Source organism: Pagrus pagrus, assembly GCF_965226575.1.
Source record: "Pagrus pagrus genome assembly, chromosome: 4".
Taxonomy (NCBI): domain Eukaryota; kingdom Metazoa; phylum Chordata; class Actinopteri; order Spariformes; family Sparidae; genus Pagrus; species Pagrus pagrus.
This window is the reverse complement of record NC_140188.1, coordinates 31,764,778-31,790,975: the sequence shown is the minus strand read 5'-3', so window position 1 is coordinate 31,790,975 and position 26,198 is coordinate 31,764,778. Positions and strand designations below refer to the sequence as shown.

The window sequence follows — 26,198 nt, the reverse complement described above, 5'->3', positions numbered from 1 at the left end:
CTAAGCTATCCCAGTCTGTCAGTATGCCAGCACCTATCTGCCAGAGTACTACTCAAAAGAGGAAAGTGAGAAGAGAGACAGGTGGAGCAGTCGAGAGGGAGCCCAGCAAGTGAAATGTCTGGCAACCAAGTGCGGCAGTTCAAAGTAGAGGGGGGGGAAATAAAAGACTAATAAAATGAATCTTTAAAAAATACAAATGAAAGAGATGAAGGTGAACAGAGAAGACAGCCCAGACAAGACGGCTATCCTCTGTCCACCATGCAGCCAGCACTCCAGATCTATCAGATTGTTAGCCCCTTATCTATCCCTGGAGATCGGCCCGTCCGGTCCCTGGCCCAAGGCCCTGGGAGGTCGGGCTACATCAATACCTAGGCAGCCTTTGTTCTTGTTCTGACTCCCTGCTTCACTGCTCTGGCTAACAGGCCACTGGCTACCAGCCTTCAGCACAGCAAAACACCACTCTCTTCACAGTCAATAAAGACTGTGACACAGACAACTCTGTTCCTTGGGAGTGTAGGGAAGATTATTTTTCTGTTTATGTGGGTATGCAAGCGTATAATCATCAGAGTGGTTATTAAAGAAACAAACTCAAAACAAATCAATCTTCATTCATCTTATTCATCAACAAGGAAGTTATTATTATGAGTCATATTTTATCAATTATAGTTTGACACCGGCCATCATTAGCCAATTGCCTGTGAGTCATGGCTATACTGATAGACAGATTTTCTTTCTCATTTTACTGCCATTACTGGTCCGAAGTAGGTTTTTTAGTCATACAGTTCTATTTTTCATTTACATTACAGACACGTTCAGAAAATACATAGAGAGGTATAAAAAATTAACAAATAAATTAATTAATAAATATCATAATGTTGCCAAAACCATGTATGACCCATTTTTGGATGAAATCAGCAGATGAGATTTTTGGCATTTCCAGCAGATAAAATCTCTGGGAAATACAAATATTTAAATAGAAATGTTACCATACAGAAATCCTGCTTTATTACTGAATGGTAATACAAAACATTAACAGTACTGCCCATAAGAGATATCAGATTTAGAGATATGTCATATAAAAGGTCCTCAAAAACTCTGATGGTAAACATATATACTGTATTGCCTCATGGTGTTAACCCTCATATTGTTCAACCCCATATCCGCCACTTATTTGTCACTATGATCAGCCTTTTCTAGCAAACAAATTAACTGTCACCACACTATACTATAGGAGGAATCGCTTTGCCATGATAGAAAACAGGATTTAGTGATGGGGTAGTTTTTTTTTGGCTGCGGAAGACATTGTGCCTAGCTCAGCACAATGAAAGATACAAACTTTCCACAGTTGTACTAATCCTGTCTCATAATATTTAAAATTGTTGTGCATTGGATAAGCCTTCAAATTCATGGATCTGAGACTCAGGTCTGCCTGTATGTCATCTTTTCCCCACCTCCATCAATACAACTCCTTGCTGTTTTTAATGCAGTGCAGTTTTCAATCTGAATGGCTTAACTATATTTTCCATAAGATAGTGATGGTATGTTTGGCCTGCAAAAGGCTGAGAGTCATCATTTTTTTGTTTATGCCAAAAATGCATAATTGGAGCCACAAAGGCATTCTGGCATGTGATTGAAACGTTCAGTTCATTTTAGCAAAATCTCTTAATGTCAGTCCTACGTTTTAAACTACAGCCTGACTGGTACTCGATTTTTGGGGACTTTGGGGACAACACACATTTCTGTGCAACGATCTCTCAAACGTGATTATCAAACACGTGTGACAAGAGGTCGAATGGAGGCAGGATATTTTACAGTTTAACAATAAACTCTATTGTCTAAAATTACATCAGTGCACTGAGACAGTACATTTTACTGGGAATTTAATAATTATACATTTATAATCTTTATGATAAAAGTTTCATATTGGCACGTATTTGATAACATGCACTGATTTCGGCTGATTATCGGCCAACAGATATATTTATCAGCCTCTATTTTGCACATTTGTCTGCAGTAGATGATTATCATAAAATTGATGCACATCCTTTCTCAGTAATGAGGAAGTAATGACAACATGTTCATGCTTATTCAGATTTTTCCTGAAATCGATCAATAACATTCTCATATCTACTGTGCCTATAGCCTTACATTCAGACTCCTTTCTTGAAAGTGGTGCAATAAGTTTGCACTTAAAAAATTTGCTGTCCGTGAAATTGCCTTGATGCTCCATCTCTTAAGAGCCTGTAATGAGTGTTGTAAAAGGCGAAGGCCGAGTGGCTGGCCTAGTCGGACACTAAGATGGTTAGATATGACTGTAACTGCCTTGGTCAGTCTGGCTCCTGACATGCACACTAACAGACACACTAACATGCGTGTGTACACACACACAAACACACAGGGGAAGGTTGTTTCTTTGCTTGACCCGTGGGGATGACCACTAGCTCCCCACACCGGAGCCCGGCTGTGACTGGCCATTGAAAGCCCCCCCACTGGAAACCTGATCCAGCCAGTCCAACGACTGCTTCAGAACATCAATAATTAATTAGGGAACAGCTATTGGCCCCAAGGGTCAGAGAGCAAGGCAAGAGAGGGAGAGAAAAAGGGGGGCTGGGGAGGGGCAGTGGGAGTGAAGGCAGTGGTAGGAAATAGGGGAGTCGTGATTTTAATAAGTAACACAACATAGGCTTTGTTCTTCTCTCTTCCATCTTACAACATGAGAGCCCTTCTCTGCCTTGCTCTCTCTTAGCCCTAGCTCACATTCCCCTTGCAAGGTATCTGTGAGTCTCTGAAGAGTCCTTCCACCCAAATTACCAAAAATAACAAAACATAGTTCACTAAGTACTGGTATCTTGCCATTCAGATAGTTTTGGTTGTATTTGTAGAGGTATTAAATGCATATGTCCCTGTCATTTATCTGCCTCCACTCTGATCCATGGAGATGAATGTGATATTTTGGTGAAGCTCACTGGACTGAAAATTTACATGTAAAAAAATTAACACAAGCATGTCCATCCGTCAAAAGAAAATAGTCCCTGTGATTTCGCTGTTGAACATTAAATGTCTGTTTTTAATGCTGGGATGACCAAAAACTGATTCTATCCTATTTATTCATTCTACATTTCTGTTCTTTGTTTGTGGGGTGGAGACATAAATCTCAGAGAAAGACAAACTAGATTAGATACTTTTATGGGTAAGTAATGTTTTTTTAAAATTGGATGAATCAACCTTCAAAAATCTGACACCAAATTTAGGACAATGATATATTTGTATAATCAGATTTGATTTAGGGCATTGTTTGGGAAATATTTTATAACTTTATAACTTTCTTCTCTGTATTTCTTCACATATCTATATGTATCGTATGTTCACAAGTCACACTTCTCTTGCACTCAATTGTCTACAAGTAACATAACAACACTTCTAGATGGTGAATACACAGCGGTGTTTGTTTATACTTTATCCAATGCAGTTTTCTCTATGTCTCTTGGTATTCTGTTGATGCAGTTAAAGTTTCTGTAGATGGCGCTTCTTTCTCTGTTTGTTCAGCCATGGTGGCAGCTCACTCCAACTACCCATTCCTCCCAAACACATCCTTTTTTTTCCCAAACACAATTTTACATACAGCGAGCACTACCTCAGAAGCAGGGGTAAGAACTGTCCAAATCTCATACTTCATAAAGGGCATGTGTGTTTCGTGGTGCACTGGGGGTTGATGTGACATTGGTAACGACCTCCATCGTGGTTGTATGAACACCTGGCACGTGTGTAAGTGTGTGAGTATGTGTAAGGATGAAGACAGGAGCACCTCTGAGATGTGCACTTGACAAGTTTATTAGCCATCCTGTGTTAAACACACCCCATCCCTGAGGTTGGAGACAGCGAAAGGACTGATTCTACACATAAGGCCTCATTCTCCACGCCTGCTTATTCAAGCCTCCAAAAGCCCCATCTGTTTTTGGTCTCTCTGTCACTTTCTCTCTATCTCTTTATCACACACACACACTCCAACATTGCCAACATTGGACTATATTTGTGTACTGACCAAGTGTGGACCTCTGTTTCTGGTCATTTTGAAATTTTTTTACATTTCCCCCCATAAAATCACTGCAAATGTGTTTTTTTTTTTAATTTTTAAACAAATAGGACTTGCATCCTTGAGCGACATCTACCTATCAAAGGGCAGTTTTTGTCAGTATAAACAACTAAATTTACTTTATCAAGGATTTTAATTTAACTATATAAATATTTTCTTAGAGTTACATTTTGAAGATTAATTACACCAGTGCACTTATTTTAAGGGGAATTCATATTCATCTGTGTTATTTTGGATAATTTTTATGACATGTGTGGAATGCTGCAGTGTGCATTTTAAAGAGGACCCCCTCCATCCTGTGGACTGTATCTTATTTTGCTTTTGCTCTTAATTACATGATTGGAGTCAGGAGAAAAATATTTCCCAATCTTGAACAGGTTTTGAATCATACATCATCGGTACTTTGGTTTGGCTGTTCAGGCACATTCAGGGAATTAATTGTAAACTCATTCATGAATATAGCAAGGTCAGATAAAGGCTGATTAATGACAGATTAATTATTTTCATTAATATAAGTTAATTCTTTTGCAATCATTTTATATGGAAAATAGTGCTCTTCTGTCCTTACTCATCTATAATTGCGCATTATTGTTACTTAAGTCAGTGATAACAGTACAAGAGATATACAATATTAATGCTCTGGACAATACCTATTTTGTTGACAAAACTTGTTCCACATCAGACTTTGGCATCCAGTGCTTTTGAAAAGTTGTCAGGTGAGTATTTTGGGGATGAATGGTTTCAGAGGGTCTAGTCGATCAGATTTTCAGCAAACTTGTGTTCATAGCCGTGTTCTCAGTCTTTACTTACATTAATGTAATTTGGTTGTTGATGCACATTACAGGTAAACCACACTTGGATTCTACAGACTACAGAGTCCTGTTAGCTAGTGAATTATGGCACGTGTTCCCTCTTGGATATCATGGAGCGACACTGGATACGTGGAGACACAGCAATATTAATCATACTATGAGAAAAAAAATAATATCAACCAGGTGGTTTCTTCAAATATGGTTTATTATTGTTTTTTAACTAAACATTAAGGCTCAACTTTAGCGGACATTGTACTTTCAAGCTTCAGTCTTTATTAAAGTAGAGGGGTTCCCGGAAGGCACCAGAAAAATTACATATTTTAAAAACTAGAAAGGAAAAACAACAAGTCAATAATAATAATAATTAATAATACTGAAAAAGACACACACTCTTTCTGTACACATTATTTTTCAAACACAGTGGAACGCATCCATATACCCATATGAGCCAAAATACGAAAACATTTACATATTTTATTTATCTGCTTTCGATCTCACAAAATAAGACTCTCATATATGCCAGACGTTTAGAATTAGTTCTTGTCAAGTCATGAAAGATGTGCACTACATGTATTGGCTGTCAAAGACCATCTCAGTCAATCCCTAATGACTCTAACACTTCAATAAACTAGTTGTCATTAATCATTTTCCTTCACAGCTGATTTATGTGAATGTTTAATGCCAAAATGTTATCATCCAAGCTTTACATAATCACTCATCTTTGACTTACTGACATCCTCTCTGATAGGTGTTTCAGTCATATTTTATGTTTTAGGCATTAACACTTTTCATATGTTACATAGGAAACACTGAATACTTGAATTTTAGAGATATTTCTGGCTTAACTATGATGACATTGGACATTGACACAAAATATTAGCTCCAGCTATTAGCTTCATCTTCAATATATCAAATGTCACAATTGGTTTTAACAACATATAACCTGTGTGTGTGTGTGTGTGTGTGTGTGTGTGTGTGTGTGTGTGTGTGTGTGTGTGTTCTCTCAGCAATGCCCCCAGGAAGCCCAGGCCCAATCACGCGTCACGAGTCATCAGACAGCCTGGCGTCTGACCACAGTGGCCAGGAGGATGAGGAGTGGCTCTCTCAGGTCAGACCTTTACCTTACCCAACATTACAGTAACATTAAGTTAGTCTGTGACAGGCAGACAGGTGATTGACATTACCACAGATCATACCCAGTGTAGCACATCTCAACAGAGATTAGAAAGAATTGAGATGGCAATAGGATATCTACGGTGACCCTGAGAGCTCACAGCACTGCAACTTAAGAAAACACATGCAAAAAGACAAAACACAAGCAAATTTAGAAAACATCTTCATCAATTTGACAACACATGCGCAGCATTTAGAAAACGCGCTGCAAAGATCACAACACAACACATTAAAAGAAAACATCTTCATCAATTTGACAACACATGCGCAGCATTTAGAAAACGCGCTGCAAAGACCACAACACAACACATTAGAAAAACCCGCTGCAAATAGACCGATGACAGGTACGTCATCACCTGCATCACTTTTTTCTAATGTGTTGTGTTGTGGTCTTTGCAGCGCATTTTCTAAATGCTGCGCATGTGTTGTCAAATTGATGAAGATGTTTTCTTAATTTGCTTGTGTTTTGTCTTTTTGTATGTGTTTTCTTAAGTTGCAGTGCTGTGAGCTCTCAGGGCCACCGTAGATATGAGTCAATTGCCTAATTTAAGTGGGCTTACCTGTGTGAAAAACAAACAAAAGAAAAACCCATATGTATAATTGCACTAACTTTGGTTTAAACCTGTAAGAGTTTGTAGGAGATGATTATTTAGCTTCCCTGAAGATTGGGTGGAGACCAAAACAAATAGAAAGTAGAGTGAATATTGAACTTGTTAGTCTGACACAAACATAGCTCCAAATGAATGCTTATGGTGCTGGACGTGTAATTAGACAACTGTTTGCTAACATATTAGCCTTACCAATTTCATCAGATGATACAACACAAATTATTTGATTTAGGTTTGCTCCACTACCCCCAAGTGGGGTAATAAACTGCATTATTTGAGGATTTTACAGCCTCATCTCATCTGGATTTTGACCCTGATTTGGCAAAATTGTTAACAATTCTCCTAAATCCCATCTACTTTGGGAGGACACAATTGGATTGTCGTGTGGACATGCCATCCTCCCATGCCGAGAGAAAAGTATTCTTTTTGATATAAAATTGATATATTAAATTGATGTAGAATTAAGAATTCACTCTACAATGGTTGATATCTGATTTGTCACCACATAGATTCAGTCTTCAATTTAATGTACTTTTACATGATCCTGTCTATATATATTTGCATGTGTAGTAATTTGATTGTAAATCTTCTTGCTCAGCCAAATAGCAGAACTTACTTTGTGGGTTCTTCCGAATCACAAACGCCATCTTAAATTGTGCTCAAATGTTCAAAGTATTTTGGTCAAGAAGACATCGGAAAAATGCACTACACATTCCCTCATCTTTCAGCTTGGTTAACCCTCAATGCGCTCAGCTCCGGTGTCGGCAGGTAACCCACTACATTTTCACCATCAATAATTCCACTGCATACATAATTGATTGGTTAAAATGCACCCCATTTAGCTTGCAGAAACCCTGGTTCATATCTGCCATGATAGTTTGCCAGGAGCAAAACTATCCATTGCACTAACCCAGAATTTTGGTGACATCCTGTCAAAGCACTGGTATTTATGCATTTGTCAGTGGTTGGAGATGTAACTGTACTGCTACAAGCCTTAGGATGTACCAAAGATGATGAAGAAGAAGCTTGTATGGAAAATTTCAGACTATCAATGAATTAAGGATAAAAGGACTCAACCAAAATTAAAGATGGGTTTGTAGATCAGTAATGCAGTGTAGTTTGTTGATTTGTTATTGCAGTCCCACCAAAATTTGTGGAAAAAAACTGGGGCATATCAGGAACATTAGCTTTGTGGAATAAGAAATGCTAAATATGTATAGGCTGTGTTGAATTAGAGGCAAAGCACTGCCTTGTGTAATTCATTATATCATATCAATGGCCTTTAGATTATCAGCAGGCATTTTGCCTGCTTTGGATTTTGGATTATCGCCAAAACTAAGCTCTGTGGCAAACACCAGTAGAAGTAAAAGCTAATGTTAGGCTAGAAACAGTCATTGCCTGTAAAGTCCGCCTATAATGACGGACTAGTGAATAGATAAGACTCTGTGGTTTATTTAGAAACAACTGCCATTTTTAAGACACATAAGTGCTTTCTAATTGAATTTTGGGACATTTAAGGATGTATTTTATGTCGCAGGACAAAACATGTAAATAGGATAAGCCTGTGGTAACCACAGACCTTATTTCAGGCATTTAAGCAACCGCCCATTCAAAAACTCATTGACTTCGGCTGTGTTTCATCTCTAACGGCAGGCCTGTATGATTTTGCGCTTTGGGCGCTTCATATCTAGGTCAATTAACACACCTGTGATTAGAGCATATCACGGAGAGGAGTGGACGCCTTTCTTAAAACTTTAGAAACTAATATATTATTTTGCGCTTTCACACATCTCTGCTGCTATAATCCCAGGGGAAACACTGAATCCTACTGACAAAGAAACAAACCAACCAACCATCAGTGAGGGGTGAAAACCAATATACCCAAGATAACAGACATAAATAAGTTGGGCACATACAGGGTCTGAAATTGCCACTCACCAAATCTGACTAAAAATCTTCATAGGCAAACAAAAAAAAAATTAGGTCACCTGCCATTATGGGTTGCTGAAATTGGCCTACTTCACTACAAACTCCCATTGCTACAACACATAAGTTGATTGGCCATGTTATGCTTTGCAACAACCCTGTAAGCATCAATAATTGTATCGCAATTCTTTGATTGACACTCCCTGTCCACCATCACTACTGATCACCATCACCATCATGCTAAGTATTGTGGAATATCAGTTTATTAAATAATCTAATCATTGTTAAATGATTAGTCACTGATCTAAAACCTAATACATTACTTCAGTCCGCGGTGAGCTTGTGGTATTTCCTCTGATAAAGCCTACTGTTAAACTGTGTTTGCAGTGAGACTGATACATTCCACTGCATCTGGAGAGCAAGTGTTTGTGTTCTCAGACATGATGTTGTGGGTGATATTTTTAAATCAGAATGGCAGTGAGCTCAAGAGTCTTATTTTGCTACTACCCATTGATTTCAGGATACTTCCAGCTTATATTATTAAATCAGAATGGCAGCAAGCTCCAGAGTCTTATTTTGCTACTAGCCATTGATTTGTGCTCGTGCTTGTGCGACTATCTATGCAATTCTAGTATCTTAAATTTTGCATTTACATAATGTCGTCAGACACGTGTCCGAAAAAAGAGGTTTGGGCCCCCTGAGACCAAACGTCCCCGAGTTGGGGGTGATCCATAACCACTTGCGAGACCACATAGGGGAGAATTCTGTGCTTTACCCAAAGAGTGTATGCATGTATGTGGCATGGCGTTGCTTCATAGATAAACCTAAAAGCAAATGGGCAGCGCAGTGTAAGTATGTGTAAAAGAAGGTTAGGGTTTTATGGCCAGTCGAAAAAAAATATTTTGGCCAGTAAATTTTACCAGCCAGTGGCAGTAAACATTAAATAGGCATATTTAGGCACCCTGTACACAGAGCTTTACATACAATTCAAGATTCATTTATTTTAACAAATATATATCTTTGTTTTGCAATAAGGTTGTAAAAGGAGATGAAGTTTGTAGTCCTTATATACTACTTACAAAAACAGAAACTGTACTGATGGTTTAATAAATAATACCTCAGAATAATAAACCTTTTTTATCAGTTTTTTTATTCCAGTTACAACTAAGATATGAAATCTTTTCAGAAAGGCTATACATTTTTGTCTGTAGACTTGTTTGATGACACATTGTACAACCCAATTTGTTTGAAGCATACTGAGGCTTAGTACTCACTGTACATTTTCACTTAATGTGGATTAATGTGGCCCATTCTTTAGCTTAATCTAGTTTGGTGCCCCGTCTAGACAGGGTATAGGCTATAAGGACAAGTCTGACCAACATGCCATCGGCTCTGTCCGGCAAGATGGGAAGGGAAGGGGGTTAGGGTTTGACACTGGACTGCAACATCTGGACCTTCCATCCCACTGCAAAGAGAGCACACTGGCAGCTGTTCAGCTCTGCAGCTGGGCTTGACATTGATGGTGTTTAACTGGCAGAGCTCACACACACACACACACACACACACACACACACACACACAGTAGGTGACAATCCTCCTCCATACTTCTGTGGCCTAATTTACGCAGCTGTGACAGACCACCTATATGTATAATCATGCATGCATATATGTGTGTTTACACGGACACACAAGAATTCAGGGAGAGTAAGCTCTCACTCGTGTCTGAGATGTTGGCACCTGGCAGCCAGAGTGGAGCGAGACTGTGAGCTGAGATCTTGGCTGAGGTGAGAGACAAACACGCAAAGTAAAGAGAAAGAAATGTGAACAGTGAGACACCAAGAGGCGTGCTAAGTGCTGCAGGGAGTTGAAAAGTCAGAGTTAGTGTGGGAGAGCAAGTGGAGTCTGAGGCAGGAGGTTGGTTAGTAAGTAAATTCAAGGCAAAGAGGAGATGGAGAATGGAGGAGGCAGTAATAGTCCGATGTTTATGAGTCACCCTCTCCGTAGCCTCTCCTATCCTACTTTCAGCCAGCATTAGTGCCACTCATCTCAGGCGCCCATGGACCGCCTGCCATGCCAGCACCATCTTATTCTCCCAGTAGGCCTCACCTCAGCCTCACTGCCATGCTGCTGCTAGTGTCGCACTTCTATTAACCCTCGGGGAGGCTTCCCGTCACGCCGCCAGACCTCCCGACACACAAGACCTTGACGAGTTCTGACATCATCGTCAAACTTTTAGTGGTGCAGAGTAGTGCAAGCTTTTAGTTGGATGTCATGTAACTGAGTTCATCGGAGTACTGCTTGGGGTGAGAGTATTGGTGCATAGTCTGTCGCAAAACCACCATGTCAAATCCACTGATGACAACTCTTCAGGGAAGCTACCAGGACTCTGTCCTTTACTAACTGCTGACGGATTATTAGAGGAGTTTGGATATACTTGAAGAGTGATACAGATTTTTTTTTGGATGGCAAAGTTGGTCTGTTAGTCGTTCGGTTGGTCAGTCCAGTAGTGACCAGAAATTAAGGTATTTCATGTGACTGACTTCATATGTCCAGATAATGGTTTTTTGAAAAGCAATCTAATATTGTTGTTCAGCCACTATTCCTGTTTTTTTAGTGGCCTTTAACAAACCTCATTGCCCACAGGCTGAAGACCTCAGCTGGCAAAAAATCACAGCTCAACAAAGTCTATGGGCAAGTTACTGGGCTACGGTTAGCTCTGATGTTTTTTAATAACAGCAGGACAGACAGGGGTGAACATTTGCCATTTTTCCACTAGTGCTTTTGGCCGTGCCGAATTAAACCGAGTCACGCTGATTTGTTTTTCCATCACCAGTTTTACTGCATCTGTCTCCCCCTCAAATCGATACACAGCTCTGTTCTGTGCAGGAAACCTGAGATAAATACGTTGTTAAAAGTCAGTGTGTTCAGCTTTCAATACTTTTGTAGCTTCTAACTGAATCTCTTTAGTTTCTCTCTTCCTGTTTTACTGTCAAACATCTTCTGTGTTTTACTGTTTCATCGTGTTCACTTTCAGCTGTTTCAGGCATCACGTTCAGTTACTGCTGGTGAAAACACAACATTTCCTGTAGTGTTGCTTCATAATAAAAGCTTTTGAATGACTAAATTACAGGGGGCTTTTATTATGAAGAAGTTAAGGTAAATGAAAAGTGTTTGTAACTGAATTAGCGGAGTTAAAAAAAAAAAGTGATTCTTCGAGATTACTGCAGGGATTGGGACAAGCGCGTCATTGCCTTAATTCACACCTTCAAGCAGGTAGCCCAGTTTTAATGGAAATGCAAAACTCTGCGCCGAGTCAAACCAAGTAGAGCCAGGCCAGCAGATGTAATGGAAAAACAGCAATTGTGAAAGATTTTAGAGCACAGATGTTAAAACTGAAGAATTGGAAAAAGGACTTTTGCAGAGAGCTTTGGTGACTTTTCTTTGTGTGCTCACAAAGTAATTGTTGATTTACTTGATTAAAATCATGAAAGTTTAAATTGCTAATAGCCAGTGATGTGCTAGATTCTGATACACACTTAATTTTTTCAGGAAAACTGATGAGAGAGAAGTTTAATAAGAGATTGCATCGGGTTATAAAAGCTAGTGTAATATAAGCTAGTATGACCAAATACTTACAGTTCAAAACAAATTACATTCCCGCCACCCTGAGTTGTACTTCAGATTGCCAACAAAAAGCCCCAGATCAGAGGCAGATCTGGGTGTGCCTCCGTGAACGACAATCAGTATGCGTGAACTGTCTAAAGATGCAATCCAGCAGCTTGTGGACAGCTTGCCGCCATGTTGCCGACGTCCGCGGGATGTCTAGCAGGACAAATATCTGGCTGAGTCACAGAAGGGTCAGGAAGCCAGGAAGGCGCTACAACCAATGAGAGCAGACACTGCTCTCCTTTCTCCCTCTCTCCTCTGCTGTCATACACAGTAGTTCTCTGAACCCAGTCTCAAAATGCATCTATCTGTATGGAGCAGGCACAAATAGCCTATAGTTTCAGACAACGTACACACAAGGTTTTCAATATTTGTAACCATGTCATCCTTGCTGAACCACAATACAAGCAGGCAGTTTCGCGTTTCGGTGCAAAAATAATTCTTGCTGCCCTTGCATTCCAATCTATCCTCTAACTTATATTCTTTCATTTTTTTATTTTTATGCTGCAAAGCACCATTTCAAGAAACTCAAAGCGAGAGCCCTGAGAGTGCTTCACAGATTTGGCGTTGTTAAGAAGACTATAAATGATTCCTCTCCTCACCTACCGTCACCTATATATTCTCAGGTGGAGATTGTGACCCATACAGGGCCCCATCGGCGCTTGTGGATGGGCCCCCAGTTTCAATTTAAGACCATTCACCCTTCAGGCCAGACGACAGTCATCTCCTCCTCATCCTCAGTCCTTCAGTCCCAGGGCCCCACTGATGTTCAGCAGCCCCTTTTGGACTTTGACACAGACGACCTGGATCTACACAGCCTCAGGTACCTTGAAATTATGTAGTTAAATTCACTTCAGATTTTGATGGAGGAAAAAAGCACTATTTTATCACTCTAAATCGAGAAAGGGGGTTTGCAAAATGATACATACACATTCGTGTCTAAGCCTAAGAGAAAGTGGTCACTCCTATTTTTTATGATGTCCCTGTGGCTTCCTTAGATCCCTTAGATGTTGCTGTAAGTGAGTTCTCTTTGTGTATGTAACACTGTTCTCATACTGTACATGTGCAGGATCCAGCCGGTGCGTTCTGAACCAGTCAGCATGCCCAGCTCGTCGCGGCTGGTGCCAGATCGTAGAGGGCAGTCCAACATCATGGATGCAGGATCAGGTAGGAAACTTCATTTGAATCTTTCCTCTTCTGCTCTGTGATGCAACTTCGGTTCTTCCATTTCATCGTTCTACTAGGTGTTTCATTCAGATGTAGTTCATTCCACTACATCCACAGTACTGAAGTCTTTCATTGTCTAAAGTTGTTGGTTAAACTGTGTTCCATCAAGCTCATCATTTGAGCCTGTTCCACTCTTTGATTAATCCTTGTAGTTTAAGGATTATTAGCCATCAGGATACCTATATGGGGATTACTATCACTTTACTCATTCTAATGTGTTCCCTGTGATTGGTGAGATATTAATAAGTTTGTGGTCTCAACAATGAAAATGAACAAATGGGCAGCACTTGGTGCGCTCCATTGCACATGGCCTGTTTCACTGAAGGTTTTTTAAAACATGCACTAATATCAAATCCTTCCAATCCATCATTTTTAACTTTTTTTATTTAACATGCCTGATGATTTGCTTTACAGAGTTTCTAAAGACGAAAATAGCATCATTATAGGAACACGAATCTATTAATATAATTCAGGTAATCATATACTGTGCATATTACTGCCTACCCTTACTACTATTGCTGGGAATAAATCCATTATCGGCCTGGCTGATTATTAGGGCCAGTATCAGCTTTTTTTGATTGTCTGTATCTGTAGCTGATAAAATCATTTTATTTAAAAGGCACTACTTAGGTTCTCACCACTCTGTTGTCTCACTCAGTGTCCTGCCAACAACACTATGTGATTGGTTGCACGTCAGAAGTAACTCTAAATCTACATTGAACAATCTGAATTTGCAGAGTAAGTGGTAACTACAGTTATCAAATAAATGTAGAGGAGTGGAAATATAAAGTGGCAGAAAATGAAAATACTCAAGTAAAGGAACTTAAAATTGTACTAAAGTACAGTACTTTAATACATTGTACCTAGTCACATTCCGTCACTTGTCATCCCAGCATGCAGAGTTGTGAGTATTGTGCAGCATCCCTGTCGTTTCCCTTGCTGTTGTTATGTGCACTGTGCACTACATCTGTAATAAAATCTACCATGACTGCTTGAATAGGCCTATAAAGTCTATCAGCCATTGGACAGGATGGATTTGGTTTCAAGTGATTTTGATGTCCCTCTACACATCTCCTTTAATCTGGTTACGATGTTAGGTTAATCCAATCACAGACAGATGAGAAGATTTCCCTTTAAAAATATGTCTTTTACTCTCAATTTATAATGCTGTTATATGGGTCTTGTGAATGTGTGTGTGTGTGTGTGTGTGTGTGTGTGTGTGTGTGTGTGTGTGTGTGTGTGTGTGTGTGTGTGTGTGTGTGTGTGTGTGTGTGTGCGTGTGTGCGCGCGTGCGCGTGCGTGTGCGTGCGTGCATGCGTGCATGGATTTTGCCTGGTATCTACCGCCAGTGTGGGTGAGGGAATCATCACTTATTGCGTGACATTATATCCTGTTGCCTTTTGTTTGATAAAAGAGATAGAGCAGCGACTGTGGCGTCTGTGGCATTATCTGCTGTGTCTTGTGACAGAAACTTCACTCATCTGATCTGCCCTCATGCTGACACATAGCCGCCACTGACTTTTCCACTCAGGTGTCGAGAAATATTTACAGCTCGTGTCACAAATAGCTTAACATATCTGATCTGGTCTCTTTTTCTTCACGTTTCTCTGCTTTACAGCACACACCAACACAACTTTGGATAGACAAACATAGATATGGCCAGCCCTTTGTTTGTCTACCACATTTTTTTCTTTTCAGCTGAACTAGGGACTGGTTTCTATTGTCTATCCACTTCCAATATGGAGGCTGTTACACAGCTTGAATTATTGCAGTTTTATTAAATTGGTTCAACTTTAGTTAATGTTAATATATATATCTATATATATATATATAGATATATATATAGATAAAACTCCATGTATTAAAAAGTGATCATTTAAATGTGCATTATGAGGTAAAAATAGAGATTTACACATTTTCCAGTAATTCATTGTATTCCCTTATTGTCTTTGAATGATTATTACACTTTTTCAATTTTCAACTTTACATGTTAAAGTAATCTGACTTTCCAGATGTAGACTGTTGATGTAAAGCCTGTTATTGAATGCCTGTATTTCCCCTTCCTTCCACTATCTGTGTGTACTGTTAAAATACCGATAGCTATGTTAAACAACAACAACAGCAACCTCCGAGCTAGCAACCTACAAGCTGAAACTGGCAAATTACTATTATACTAACCTGGTAGCTAACAGAATGAATGTAAACAAGCTGACAGCTGTAGGGATTTAGCCATTTTAATGCCAGGGTTTGCCTCCTCGTGTACAAACCAAGTTTCCCCCGACACTATTTTGCAGGGGCACTGTCACTGCATCCTGGGTTGAGTGCCACCCAGTACGATTGTGATTGGTTTACAGACATCCCTATAGCAGTGAAAATTGGTTGGGCCAGCGCTGACAAAGTGCTGTGGTCTGGCAATGTGAGACTAATGTTAAAGCAGGAGGCAAATACACATACATGTAGAGGTGGACTGCAACAGACAGACACAAGTTAAAAAAAATGGTAATAGTTTAATAATTTGTAGTTTCTGGCACATTCCAGACGTATCGCTCAAGGAAAAAGCTGTGGGGACACATTTGAACATTTTGTCATTTTAAACATACCCTGTATCATGTAAATATGCTGTCTTTTGCTGTCCTTTTAAAAACCCTTCTGTGCGTCTGTGGCTCAGTTGATATTTTCACAAAGACGTCCACACTGTCTTATATAGGCTTTATGACTAAAATCCTAGGAACACATTCAATTCCTTTAAGTTCTGGCTTCATTTTTGGCTTCATGCACCACAGAGCAAGTCTCACTGATATGAACAGGACTCTCTGACAATGAATCCAGATTTTATCTGATTAGATCTGTGGAGGTAATGTTGGAGTGAACAAGGCCTTGCAGGAGTTGTTGTGTTGAAAAGGTTTATACTAAAGTAGAACGGTCGTCTTTCAACCAGTGGAATGAGGTATGTTTCCACTTTCTTAACTACAGCACCCCCTGTGTCTGATCGTCTGACCTTCGCTCTCCTCCTTCACCTCTATCTGTGCCCCTCTGTCTGCCCAAAATCTTCTCTCTCCACCAAGTGCCGTCTGTGTTTTCTCGCTTCTTCAGAGCTTAGAGAGAGACAGTGGGACAGAACCAGGCCGAGGGATGGCAGTGATGCTTATCTGTGTGTGTGTGTGTGTGTGTGTGTGTGTGTGTGTGTGTGTGTGTGTGTGTGTGTGTGTGTGTGTGTGTGTGTGTGTGTGTGTGTGTGTGTGTGTGCGCGCACTTGTGTGCGTAGGGAGGGTTCAGTGTTGTGTCCTGCCACTGCCATGGCGCCTCCTCTTATCACACACACATCACTTCTGTCTCACCCTCTGAAGAACACGCTTGTGTGTGACAGAACTTAGCAATATGAGTTTGAAGGCTGATAGCAAACTGTGTTGGATTAAAGGCTTTAAGTTTTAAAATTAACCAGTCCCAGAGTAAGAAGTGTTTGCATGTAATTCCAGTAGTGCTAATAAGAATAAGATGAGAGCTGATAGCTAGAGGTTGACACATTTCTGAGCACATTGAAGGCCTTGAGATTGAACTGATAGTAGATTTTGAAGTTGATAGCAGCAACATTTTTGGACTTGAAGCCACCACAGACACTGTTGTTGTGCCAATATTTAGTATTTAGTGATTTGTGGTGGTGCCCTGGTTTGATAATTAAAGCAGTGACACTTTGACAAATTTACCAATACTTGTGCAGTGTCTGTTCAAAACATGCTGTTCAGCACAGATTTTCTGATTAATATGAGGGGTTAAAAGATCCAGTCTTAGTTCTCCTCAACTGCTCGCAGACTCAACAGGGAGACCCCAATAATATCAAACATGTTTGATATTTACGATCTGAATAATTACATCAGTCCTTTCCGAGCAGGACTACAACAACTAATAAAAGAGGCATCCTGGAGCAGCTGATTGTGCTGCCAGGCAATGTAAAAATTGTAGCCCTTTAGAGTAATGATAGCAAGCATACCACCGTTGACAGAGTCATGCTATGCAGGGTCGAGGTGAAGTCTGAACAAATGAGTCTTGAGTCTTTTGCGGAAGATGGCGAGTGACTCCGCTTTGTTTACTCTGTTTATTCAACGTTTCATATTCCTTTGATGTGTCATGGTTCCAAATGGCACTAAAATCAATACTGCACACCCTTGGGTCTTCAGCTAGAAACCTGCTAAGTGTGAGGTAGATCTTGGATATGCGAACCACATACAGACAGACAATAAGACAGACGGACAGGCAGAGAGTCCTTCCTTCATAGTTAGATGAAAGTGTGTACCATATTCATAATATTAAAAGTGAAAACCAAATCTGGCTTTTAGTAATTATCACCCATTTTGGCTGTACATTCTGTCTCACTGTGTTTGTCAATCCTACCATGTACCAGACTGATTGTACACTTTAGTCATCTCCTACAAAAACATGTCAGATGCATATTTTCACATGTGAAGTATTATAGTCTGAGTGCGTGTGAAATGTCTGTAAACCATGATTACTGTTCTGTGTGAATTTGTCACATTTAATACTGTTTGAAAGTACACTTTACACACATTTTGTGTGTGAAATGCCTGAAATGTGTACATTTTGTGACATGAAAGCCTGTGGCCGACTCATTCTTTCCGGCCATTAGAGTAGAAGTGTTTCCTTCAGAGTTGTCAGACCCAGTGAGGCCATAAAGCTGCAGTTCTCCCCACAGTGACTCACTTATAGTCAGTCAGTCTCCCCAGTGTCTGCTCCCATCTTATCTCAGCCCATACACTCTGCTTATCTCTGCCTTCCCCGAGGTGATGGGACGCCATCTGTATGGGACACACACACCCACACACACACACTGTATGTTGTACAGTGCTTCCAGTCATGGCTTCTTGACTCAGCATATCTGTCTGTATGGAGGGGACAGAGGAGCCCAACACCAACGCTACCGTCTCACTTTCCACCAGCCGCAATATACACGATCAATTTGTAGCCGTTATCAATACCTCCGATCTGCACCCCAAGCCCTGCTGTGTGTGTCTGTGTGTATAGAGGCGGCTTCAATCCCAGCTAGACTACACAGTGGCATTTTGTGGCCCAGGAGGTCATATCAAGAAAGAAAGAAAAGGAGACAGACCTGAAAGAGAGATAACACCACAAGACTGAAAGAAAGAGTATTTAATCTTACCTGCGTGTGCACACACACACACACAAACTGATAAACCGCCTACAGTAGTTCCCCTCCACACTACTGTAGTTGTGTTTTGACTCTGCAAAGAAAGCCACCCTGCACCAAAACAGGAAATAACAATAAACCCCTCGTCTGTAGCGTCAGTCATTTAGTTGTTTTTGTTGTTGTCATCTTCAGTGTGTGTGTGTGCACGTACGTCCCTGCCTTTGTTGCCACGCCTCAGCCTCACTTTCTGTCTCCATCTGTGTGTGTGTGTGTCTGTGATTTATCTGTGGAAGTGAATCAGTGATAGTGTGTTAGCTGGCGGCAGAGCAGGCAGGACGAGATGGAGCTAGTTTATCACAACAGGCTGAAGACGCTGTAGAGAGCTCCTGGACTTTGGCACTGGTCTTTGTGTGTGAGTGTGTGTGTTGGGGTTATACCATTAGACCAACACACAGGTTGACATTTGAGACAAAAAAATGATTTTTAATTATTTTCATTCTTAGGAAAAAACAAACATGTAATTACAATTTTATTAGTCGTTTTTCTTGTAAACTATGGTAACTTAATTCAAATCTCTGGCCTCAGTCTCTGGTCAGCCTGCATGTGTACACACACATATTGTATGTTTGCCCTAGTGTGTGTCAGTCCATTAGCAACGTCCTGTAAAACACAGAGTTAATCAGTGTGGAATCAGCAGCTATCAGCCATTAGCCACATCCACCCCCAATTATCATAGCTCAGTTACCTCAACTGACTGTGTGTGTGTGTGTGTGTGTGTGTGTGTGTGTGTGTGTGTGTGTGTGTGTGTGTGTGTGTGTGTGTGTGTGTGTGTGTGTCGGGATTGTCAGTCTCAAATAAACATCAAATGTCTTGGGACGGTGTTGGGCCACACCTCACACAGAGCTGAACAGCTTGAGTGCTACTTGTCATAGACTCAAAGTGTGTGTGAAACATTTTTCCGGAACAAATTCCATCATTTTGTGTTTTGATGATGATGCTGAAGGGCACTGTTTAACATGTTGCTCCAAAAATGTCCCTCTGCGCGTTTGTCTTCATCCTTATTTTTGTCATAGAAATTAGATGATTCGATTGTGTGTCACTCAACAGAAAATAAATTGGCAACAATCGATTGTTTAAGTTTAGTGACTTAATGTTTTAACTATCAATAGATCAATCACTAAAATAACAATGTATTGACCTATAAAGAAAATAGCTTTCAGTTGCCCAAATGCAAACCTCTTGCGATGTCCTTAATAGTGTGGACAAATGAGGACATTTTGACTGTCACTCAAAACCAGAGTTAGATAAGGGTGCATGTAAGGTCAGAGTTGAACTTGAGGTTAGCATGAAGACTGGAATAAAGAGTGGTTAGCAAATAAATGCGGTTAAGAATAGATTTGTTTTTACACAATTTTCATCCATTTATTACTTTTCATTCACAATGCTGCTGACCCTTTTTCAACACCCACCATGCCGCCATGTGTTTTTCCTTAAATCCAGGCAGCCGTTTCACTCTTCATTCACTCTACTGTAGTATCATAGATGGACAAAGTTATCACTTTGACAACTAGAATGGCACTCAGTAGAGCACATACCTCCACCAAGACCCAACAGTTCCCTTTATCCTCATCAAATTTGACTCACTCATAGGTCTATTCTGGGGCGAGACCCACCCTCCATCCAAGTTTTGTGGAAATCCATTTAGTAGTTTTTGTATAATCCTGCTGACAAACCAACCAACCAGCCAACCAACCTCTCTGAAAATGTATTTTCACCCATCATAAAATGGTAGAAACCTGTGGCTGCCTTGAAGTTTGAGAAAACATTTTCAAAAACCTAAAAGACCACTACCAATTTTACTAATTTAAGTATATGTGATTGGTGGTCAATGAACTAAATCACCAATAAACACCAGAATGTTTTAGCCACTTTTCATGTGTCTGTCTGTATGCATGCATGCACCTGTTAGCATCAGCACAGTGCCCCCTTGTCCCACTGACCCACCACCTCTTAACCACATCAGCACCACCCTGAGGCGAGAAGGGGCTTTCCCTGCATTATTGTTCTCACAAAGGCTGGAGGAGAATGAAAGAGAGGGCTATGAATGACTGGATAAAAAGATGAGGAAAGAGGGTCTGCACCACCCCCACCCACCCTCCCCACACCCTATCCAACACACACACACACTGAGACACACTCTCTGCCTGCCATCTTTCCCTCCCTCTTCTCTCCTCCCCTTCATACTTGAGCAGCCATTTAAAAGACTAGGCACCTGTGCTGTGGTATTCTGTCTCTCTTTCTTTTTCTAATACACACATACCCCAGTAACCTATACCCCACAATTACCTCCCAGCCTCATAAAGGGCCCTTGTATTTTTGTGCTATAGTGGCCCACACTGACAACAGTGATCGCGCTGGCCAGAAAGATGCCTGGCCATCCGATCTCTTCCTTAAAGACAAATACCCTCATTTCCCGTGACCCCCCTCTCCCCCTCTCCCCCCGCCCCCCCATTCCTCTTCTCCTGATTTTATTTTCATCAATAGGCACCTTTGTCACCTTGCTGCCACTCTGCCCCCCACCCATCCTGTCCATCGCCTCAGGGTGTGTTTGGTGACCCGTTGGTTGGTGACAGGACATAACAGCAGATCTCTACGGTCTTCGCTGCTCCTTTTTGTTTTTGTCATCACCAGCAATCAGGCAAAGGGAACTACTGAGCTGTTGTCAGGAGGAGAATGCGATCTGCTGGAAAATCTGAAAGAAACGGAAGCAAAGTAAAGACGAGTAACGTGTCACGAGTGACACATTTAAATATGGTGATACCCCTTTACTTTACAGCTACGGAAATGTTATGGTAAGTAGGTGGTAATTACCAAATAACATACTGAAATTACCCCCAAATTACCACTATAATTACTTAAAATGTATTGAAAATTACCCCAACATTGCTGATACTGATGATACTTTGTTATTTTCTAAGAAAAATTAAATAAATAGCTGGTAATTTCTTTAATACATTTCCAGGAAACTCCCAACTGGTTTCTGCTTAACTTCTGCTGATCATGCCACTTTAAATTCCAACTAGTGTCTAATCACTTCCCCCCAGCAGGCCCTTTAAATTGAAGTGAATTGTTGCAGCTTAATTTCCTCCTAGTTTCTGCCACAGGCCACTAAATCGAAGTACATTTTTAACCTTTTACAGTCACATGTGTTTTTATATAATAACAGAAAAACTGTTCAACTTTTGGTTGATTTTTTTATTTTTATTTACTGTTTTATTTTATTTACTTTACATAAATTTCTAATTACCGGCAAATAAAACTTTATAATCAAGAATCAAGTCACTCACTCACAATTCCATAGCTTATTGAGTCCTAATGATAATACCTCCACACCACAGAAATGAGACTTTTTATAATGAGAACCAGCAGGCTTTACAGAAGCTCAAAGACAGCAATTAAACAGAGAAAGAGGCTGGAATGTGTGAAAATGTCTCAATTGTGCTGTCTTACAGTGATGGCAGACGATGTGGTCCCTTGTCTTCTTGGCAGAACATAGCTTAATAACATTAAATAAATTCAGTTCAGTAAATTGGATGTGGGTACTAGAGAAATTTATTTTGTTGTGTTTACACAAACTCACATTATCATCCATGCATCGGCTTGCTTCTTCATTGAAGCTTTATTCATGTTAAGATAGAGTTACATTTTCAAACCTCTAAGACTCTATGGCTACACCATTCAATCAAATAGAAATATTCTTAAGTTCCTGTACATCATGTAGCCTGACAAATCTGGTACCATCAGAAACTGAGGGAACTCCACTTTCAAAAAATGCTCTGTGTGTTTGAACAACGTATGGCTCCACAGCATGCATTGGTAACAGCAGAGACATTGAGGTTTAAGCAGCGAAATTGCTTGTTGTGTTGAATAGTAATACATTCACACTGATGTAAGTGCTTCAACCAGAGGACGTTCAGCATCTTTGCTTTATAAATAATAGATGGATCGACCAACTGTACCGGCACTAGTGGTAACCAAGTCAAAAAGAAGACACAGGGTCTGTGCTTGAAAGATCCTTCCCACCTCTTTTTTCCATTTTCTGTCTACACAACTTGTATCTTGTCTCTAACGTCTGTAAGATTTATTGTTCGCTCAATTTTAAGACTTCAGGAAGTGTGTAAGCTTGCTTGTGTACGTGTGTGTGTGTGTGTGTGTGTGTGTGTGTGTGTGTGTGTGTGTGTGTGTGTGTGAGTGTGTGTGTGTGTGTGTGTGTGAGCGAGAGAGAGAGAGAGAGAGAGAGAGAGAGAGGCTTCGGAGACTACAGGGCGGAATGGTTTAGCCACATGTAGGGATTTATGGCGAGTGTATGCGTGACTGAAAGAGATCAGGGAGTGACATGGATTGATATGGTTGAGGGCTGATCAGGTTTTTGTGCTGCTGTTATCTCTCTCTCTCTCTCTCCCTGTCTCTCTCTCTCTCTCTCTGTCTGTCTGTCTGTCTATATGTGTGTGTGTGTGTGTGTGTGTGTGTGTGTTTTTGTGTTGGCACAGTTATAATCTGTGAGGGATGGAATGCCCTCCAGCATTAGTGTTATACTGCAAGTGCATCCATGTGACTGTGTGTGTGTGTGTGTGTGTGTGTGTGTGTGTGTGTGTGTGTGTGTGTGTGTGTGTGGTGCCAGAGGGCAGTGAAGACTGAGCAGCTGCTCTTTATAGTGACTGAACGGACACCAATGTGTCGGGCATCTGCCACGCGTTCACCCTACCGCCTACCCAATGGAGTGTGTGTGTATGTGTGTATGTGTGTGTGTGTGTGTGTGTGAGAGAGAGAAAGTGAGAGAAACTGTGTTGGTGTGTGCAATCATGTCATTCTGTTTCACAGTAATTTTATAACTGTGCAGCAATTATGTTCTCCTCTCAGTCTCAATTAAAAATACATAGATCTATATTCCTCTACAATATTACCAGGGTTATGAATGTGTTTTGTGTGTGTGTTTTGTGTGTGTTTGTGAGTGAGACTACCAGCTGCTGAGACAGAGGATCATGTTGATATTGCATGTTCATCTCCAGTGTGAAAACATTCACACACACATGTACATGCACTTGCATGTCACAGAGCAGCAGTGTGTTCCAGTGTGAGGGGGTGGGGGGGTTGCTGTTGGTGCCACCCCTGTCATTCCCATGACCTCAATCTGTGGCAGGCGCCCTGCCAAGCTGGCCATCCCTCCGTCTGCCAGGTCTACCACAACTTCCAAGATGTGAAGAGGAAGTAGTAGAGCAGCGTATACTGACCACACACACTCCATACACACAGGCGCTAACCAGTCAGATTAGTCTTTATTATTGCTATATTGCTATTTATTTATAGCATGTCCCTTGCAGTGGACATCAGGGCAATCTTACCAATAAAAAGTGCAGGGCATCCATTAGGGATTGATCACATGAACATGCTTACACGTCATGAATGGGGAGCAGCTCTTGGTCTTTGAGTTACAAATAAACATGTTGCACTTTACACACTTCACAGATGTCTTCCCACTGAATCCTTCTCTCCTGCACCTGGAAGAATTTGCTGCATCCAAATGAAGTGCACCATAACTTTTCACCTCCTTGTTGGGCTGTGGCTTAACAGACCTCTTCTTTTTGGGAATGTATTCTCCTGACAGCTCAATGTCTGACTCTCCCTCAATGATTTTCAACAAAATCTTGTCTGCCTCACCCAGTGCTCTGTTTCCTGAAGTATAGAAAAAGGTTGAATATGAGAAAAATACTTTTAAATGGATTACAATTGACACATATTTCTAAAATCTTACTATAATACAGTTAAGACTGATAAACAAGAAACAACAACCTTATGAAGAACATGCACAATATATTGTTATAAATTTGATCACACATCCTGCCAATTTGAAGTCAGAAGACATGCTTTGTTGGCCAAAATCTCATGTGTGTTACATCATTAAAAAGCCCAGGATGTTCCCTTGACACTACAACGGGACTCAGATAGATTCCATAAATGGTGCTTTACTTAGAGGTCTCACTCATGCCCCCCACAGAGGACAAAAATGAATTGCCAGGTCTAAGAAGGATTTAATGATACTGTGTTTTTAATTAAGTTTAAGAAAGACAAACAAGAAATGCAGCCAAATAAAACAGCGCAATTGTTGGGACGTTGACACCTTCAGCTACCAGCATGGTCCATTGTTGTTTGTATGGTATCACTTTAAGCCACAGGAGTTTAATCTTTGTAAAACTTTTTCAAAGCCCAGAAAAGTCTGTTTTTGTTCTGACTAAGGTCACCACTGCTGTTGTGTCTCAGGATTGGTTCACATAGCCCAGCCGGGCCAGAGGCATGATAGGATTAACAGACGTGCAGTTCTCATTGAACTGAGAAGGCACCATCTTGTGTCCGGTATCCAGGGCTTATAATACATCCATGGCTGAAACTGCTGTGTCTAGAACTACAGAGCTGTTCATCTCTACTGATCGATAATATTGAGAACGTAGTGGAGGCCAAGTAATTGGCACTTTCCAAACAGACATGTTCAGAACGCAGGCAGGCAATGCAGCATATTGGGAAAAAGCTCCAAGCAGACCTACGTCTTCCTGCCTCTCAATCTGGTTGGATATCCTTTTAATGTTTAAACACTGACGCAGTTCCATCATTCTGCTTTTATTCTTTTTCTCCACCCAAACTCATCAAGGACAAAAACACCACATCGTCATCAGGAGTAACGCATCTTTCTCTCTTTTCATTCTCCTTGCTCTTCTTTCCATCTGTTCCTCTTTTTTTTTTTTCCTTCTCTGCAACTCTCTCCCTCTACACTTTCCTCTCTCTCTCTCTCTGACGCTAACACTGTCTGACAGTGTCTCCATGCTGTCGCGCACTAATCCACCTCTGAGAGGTGTTAAAGCACTTCCACACTCACACACACACACGCACGCACGCACGCACGCACACACACACACACACACACACACACACACACACAGCGTCGCTCTAGATCCCGTAAGGTATCGATCTGCCATCCCGCTCCCTCTAATGGGATTTTTAACACCTAGGCATCAGAAACGCCTAATGTATCGCATCACGTCTGATGGAGTCACGCACACACACTTACATAAACACACACACTTTCATACATAGAGATAATTACGGCAAGTGGCTGATCCTCGCTAGCAAGTGTGGTAAAAAATGAATAGAGAATGGAAGAGGAGGATGCACTTAACAGCATATTCATCTGACTCCCTCAGCATCTGACTCATGTCACAGATGTTCAGGCTGTCTCAGCATCACACACACAAACACACGCACACACACACACACACACACACACACACACACACACACACACACACACACTCCACTTCTCTGAATGTGCCTGTGAAATAATGAATCTCTTCATACAGAGTTTTAATGAAAGACAAGCTCTAAACTGTCTCTTAACCTGAGCTTGTTCAAAGTGGGGAAAAGACGAAGAGTCTGTCCCTTTGCTGTGAATATCCTTTTTCTGACCTTAAAATGATCCATGG

The 26,198-nt window shown here is 40.8% G+C and overlaps 1 protein-coding gene across 3 annotated transcripts in view; it reads left to right on the top strand.

Moving 5' to 3' along the window:
- bcas3 (BCAS3 microtubule associated cell migration factor) overlaps positions 1 to 26,198 on the top strand; it is a 372,855-nt gene that overhangs the window by 126,481 nt on the left and 220,176 nt on the right. For all 3 annotated transcript variants that reach the window (XM_084350099.1, XM_084350098.1, XM_084350100.1), the window contains 3 exons: positions 5,913 to 6,013; positions 12,905 to 13,101; positions 13,348 to 13,445. In XM_084350099.1, the coding sequence (XP_084206225.1) occupies positions 5,913 to 6,013; positions 12,905 to 13,101; positions 13,348 to 13,445 (396 nt within the window). The remainder of the gene's footprint in view (positions 1 to 5,912; positions 6,014 to 12,904; positions 13,102 to 13,347; positions 13,446 to 26,198) is intronic.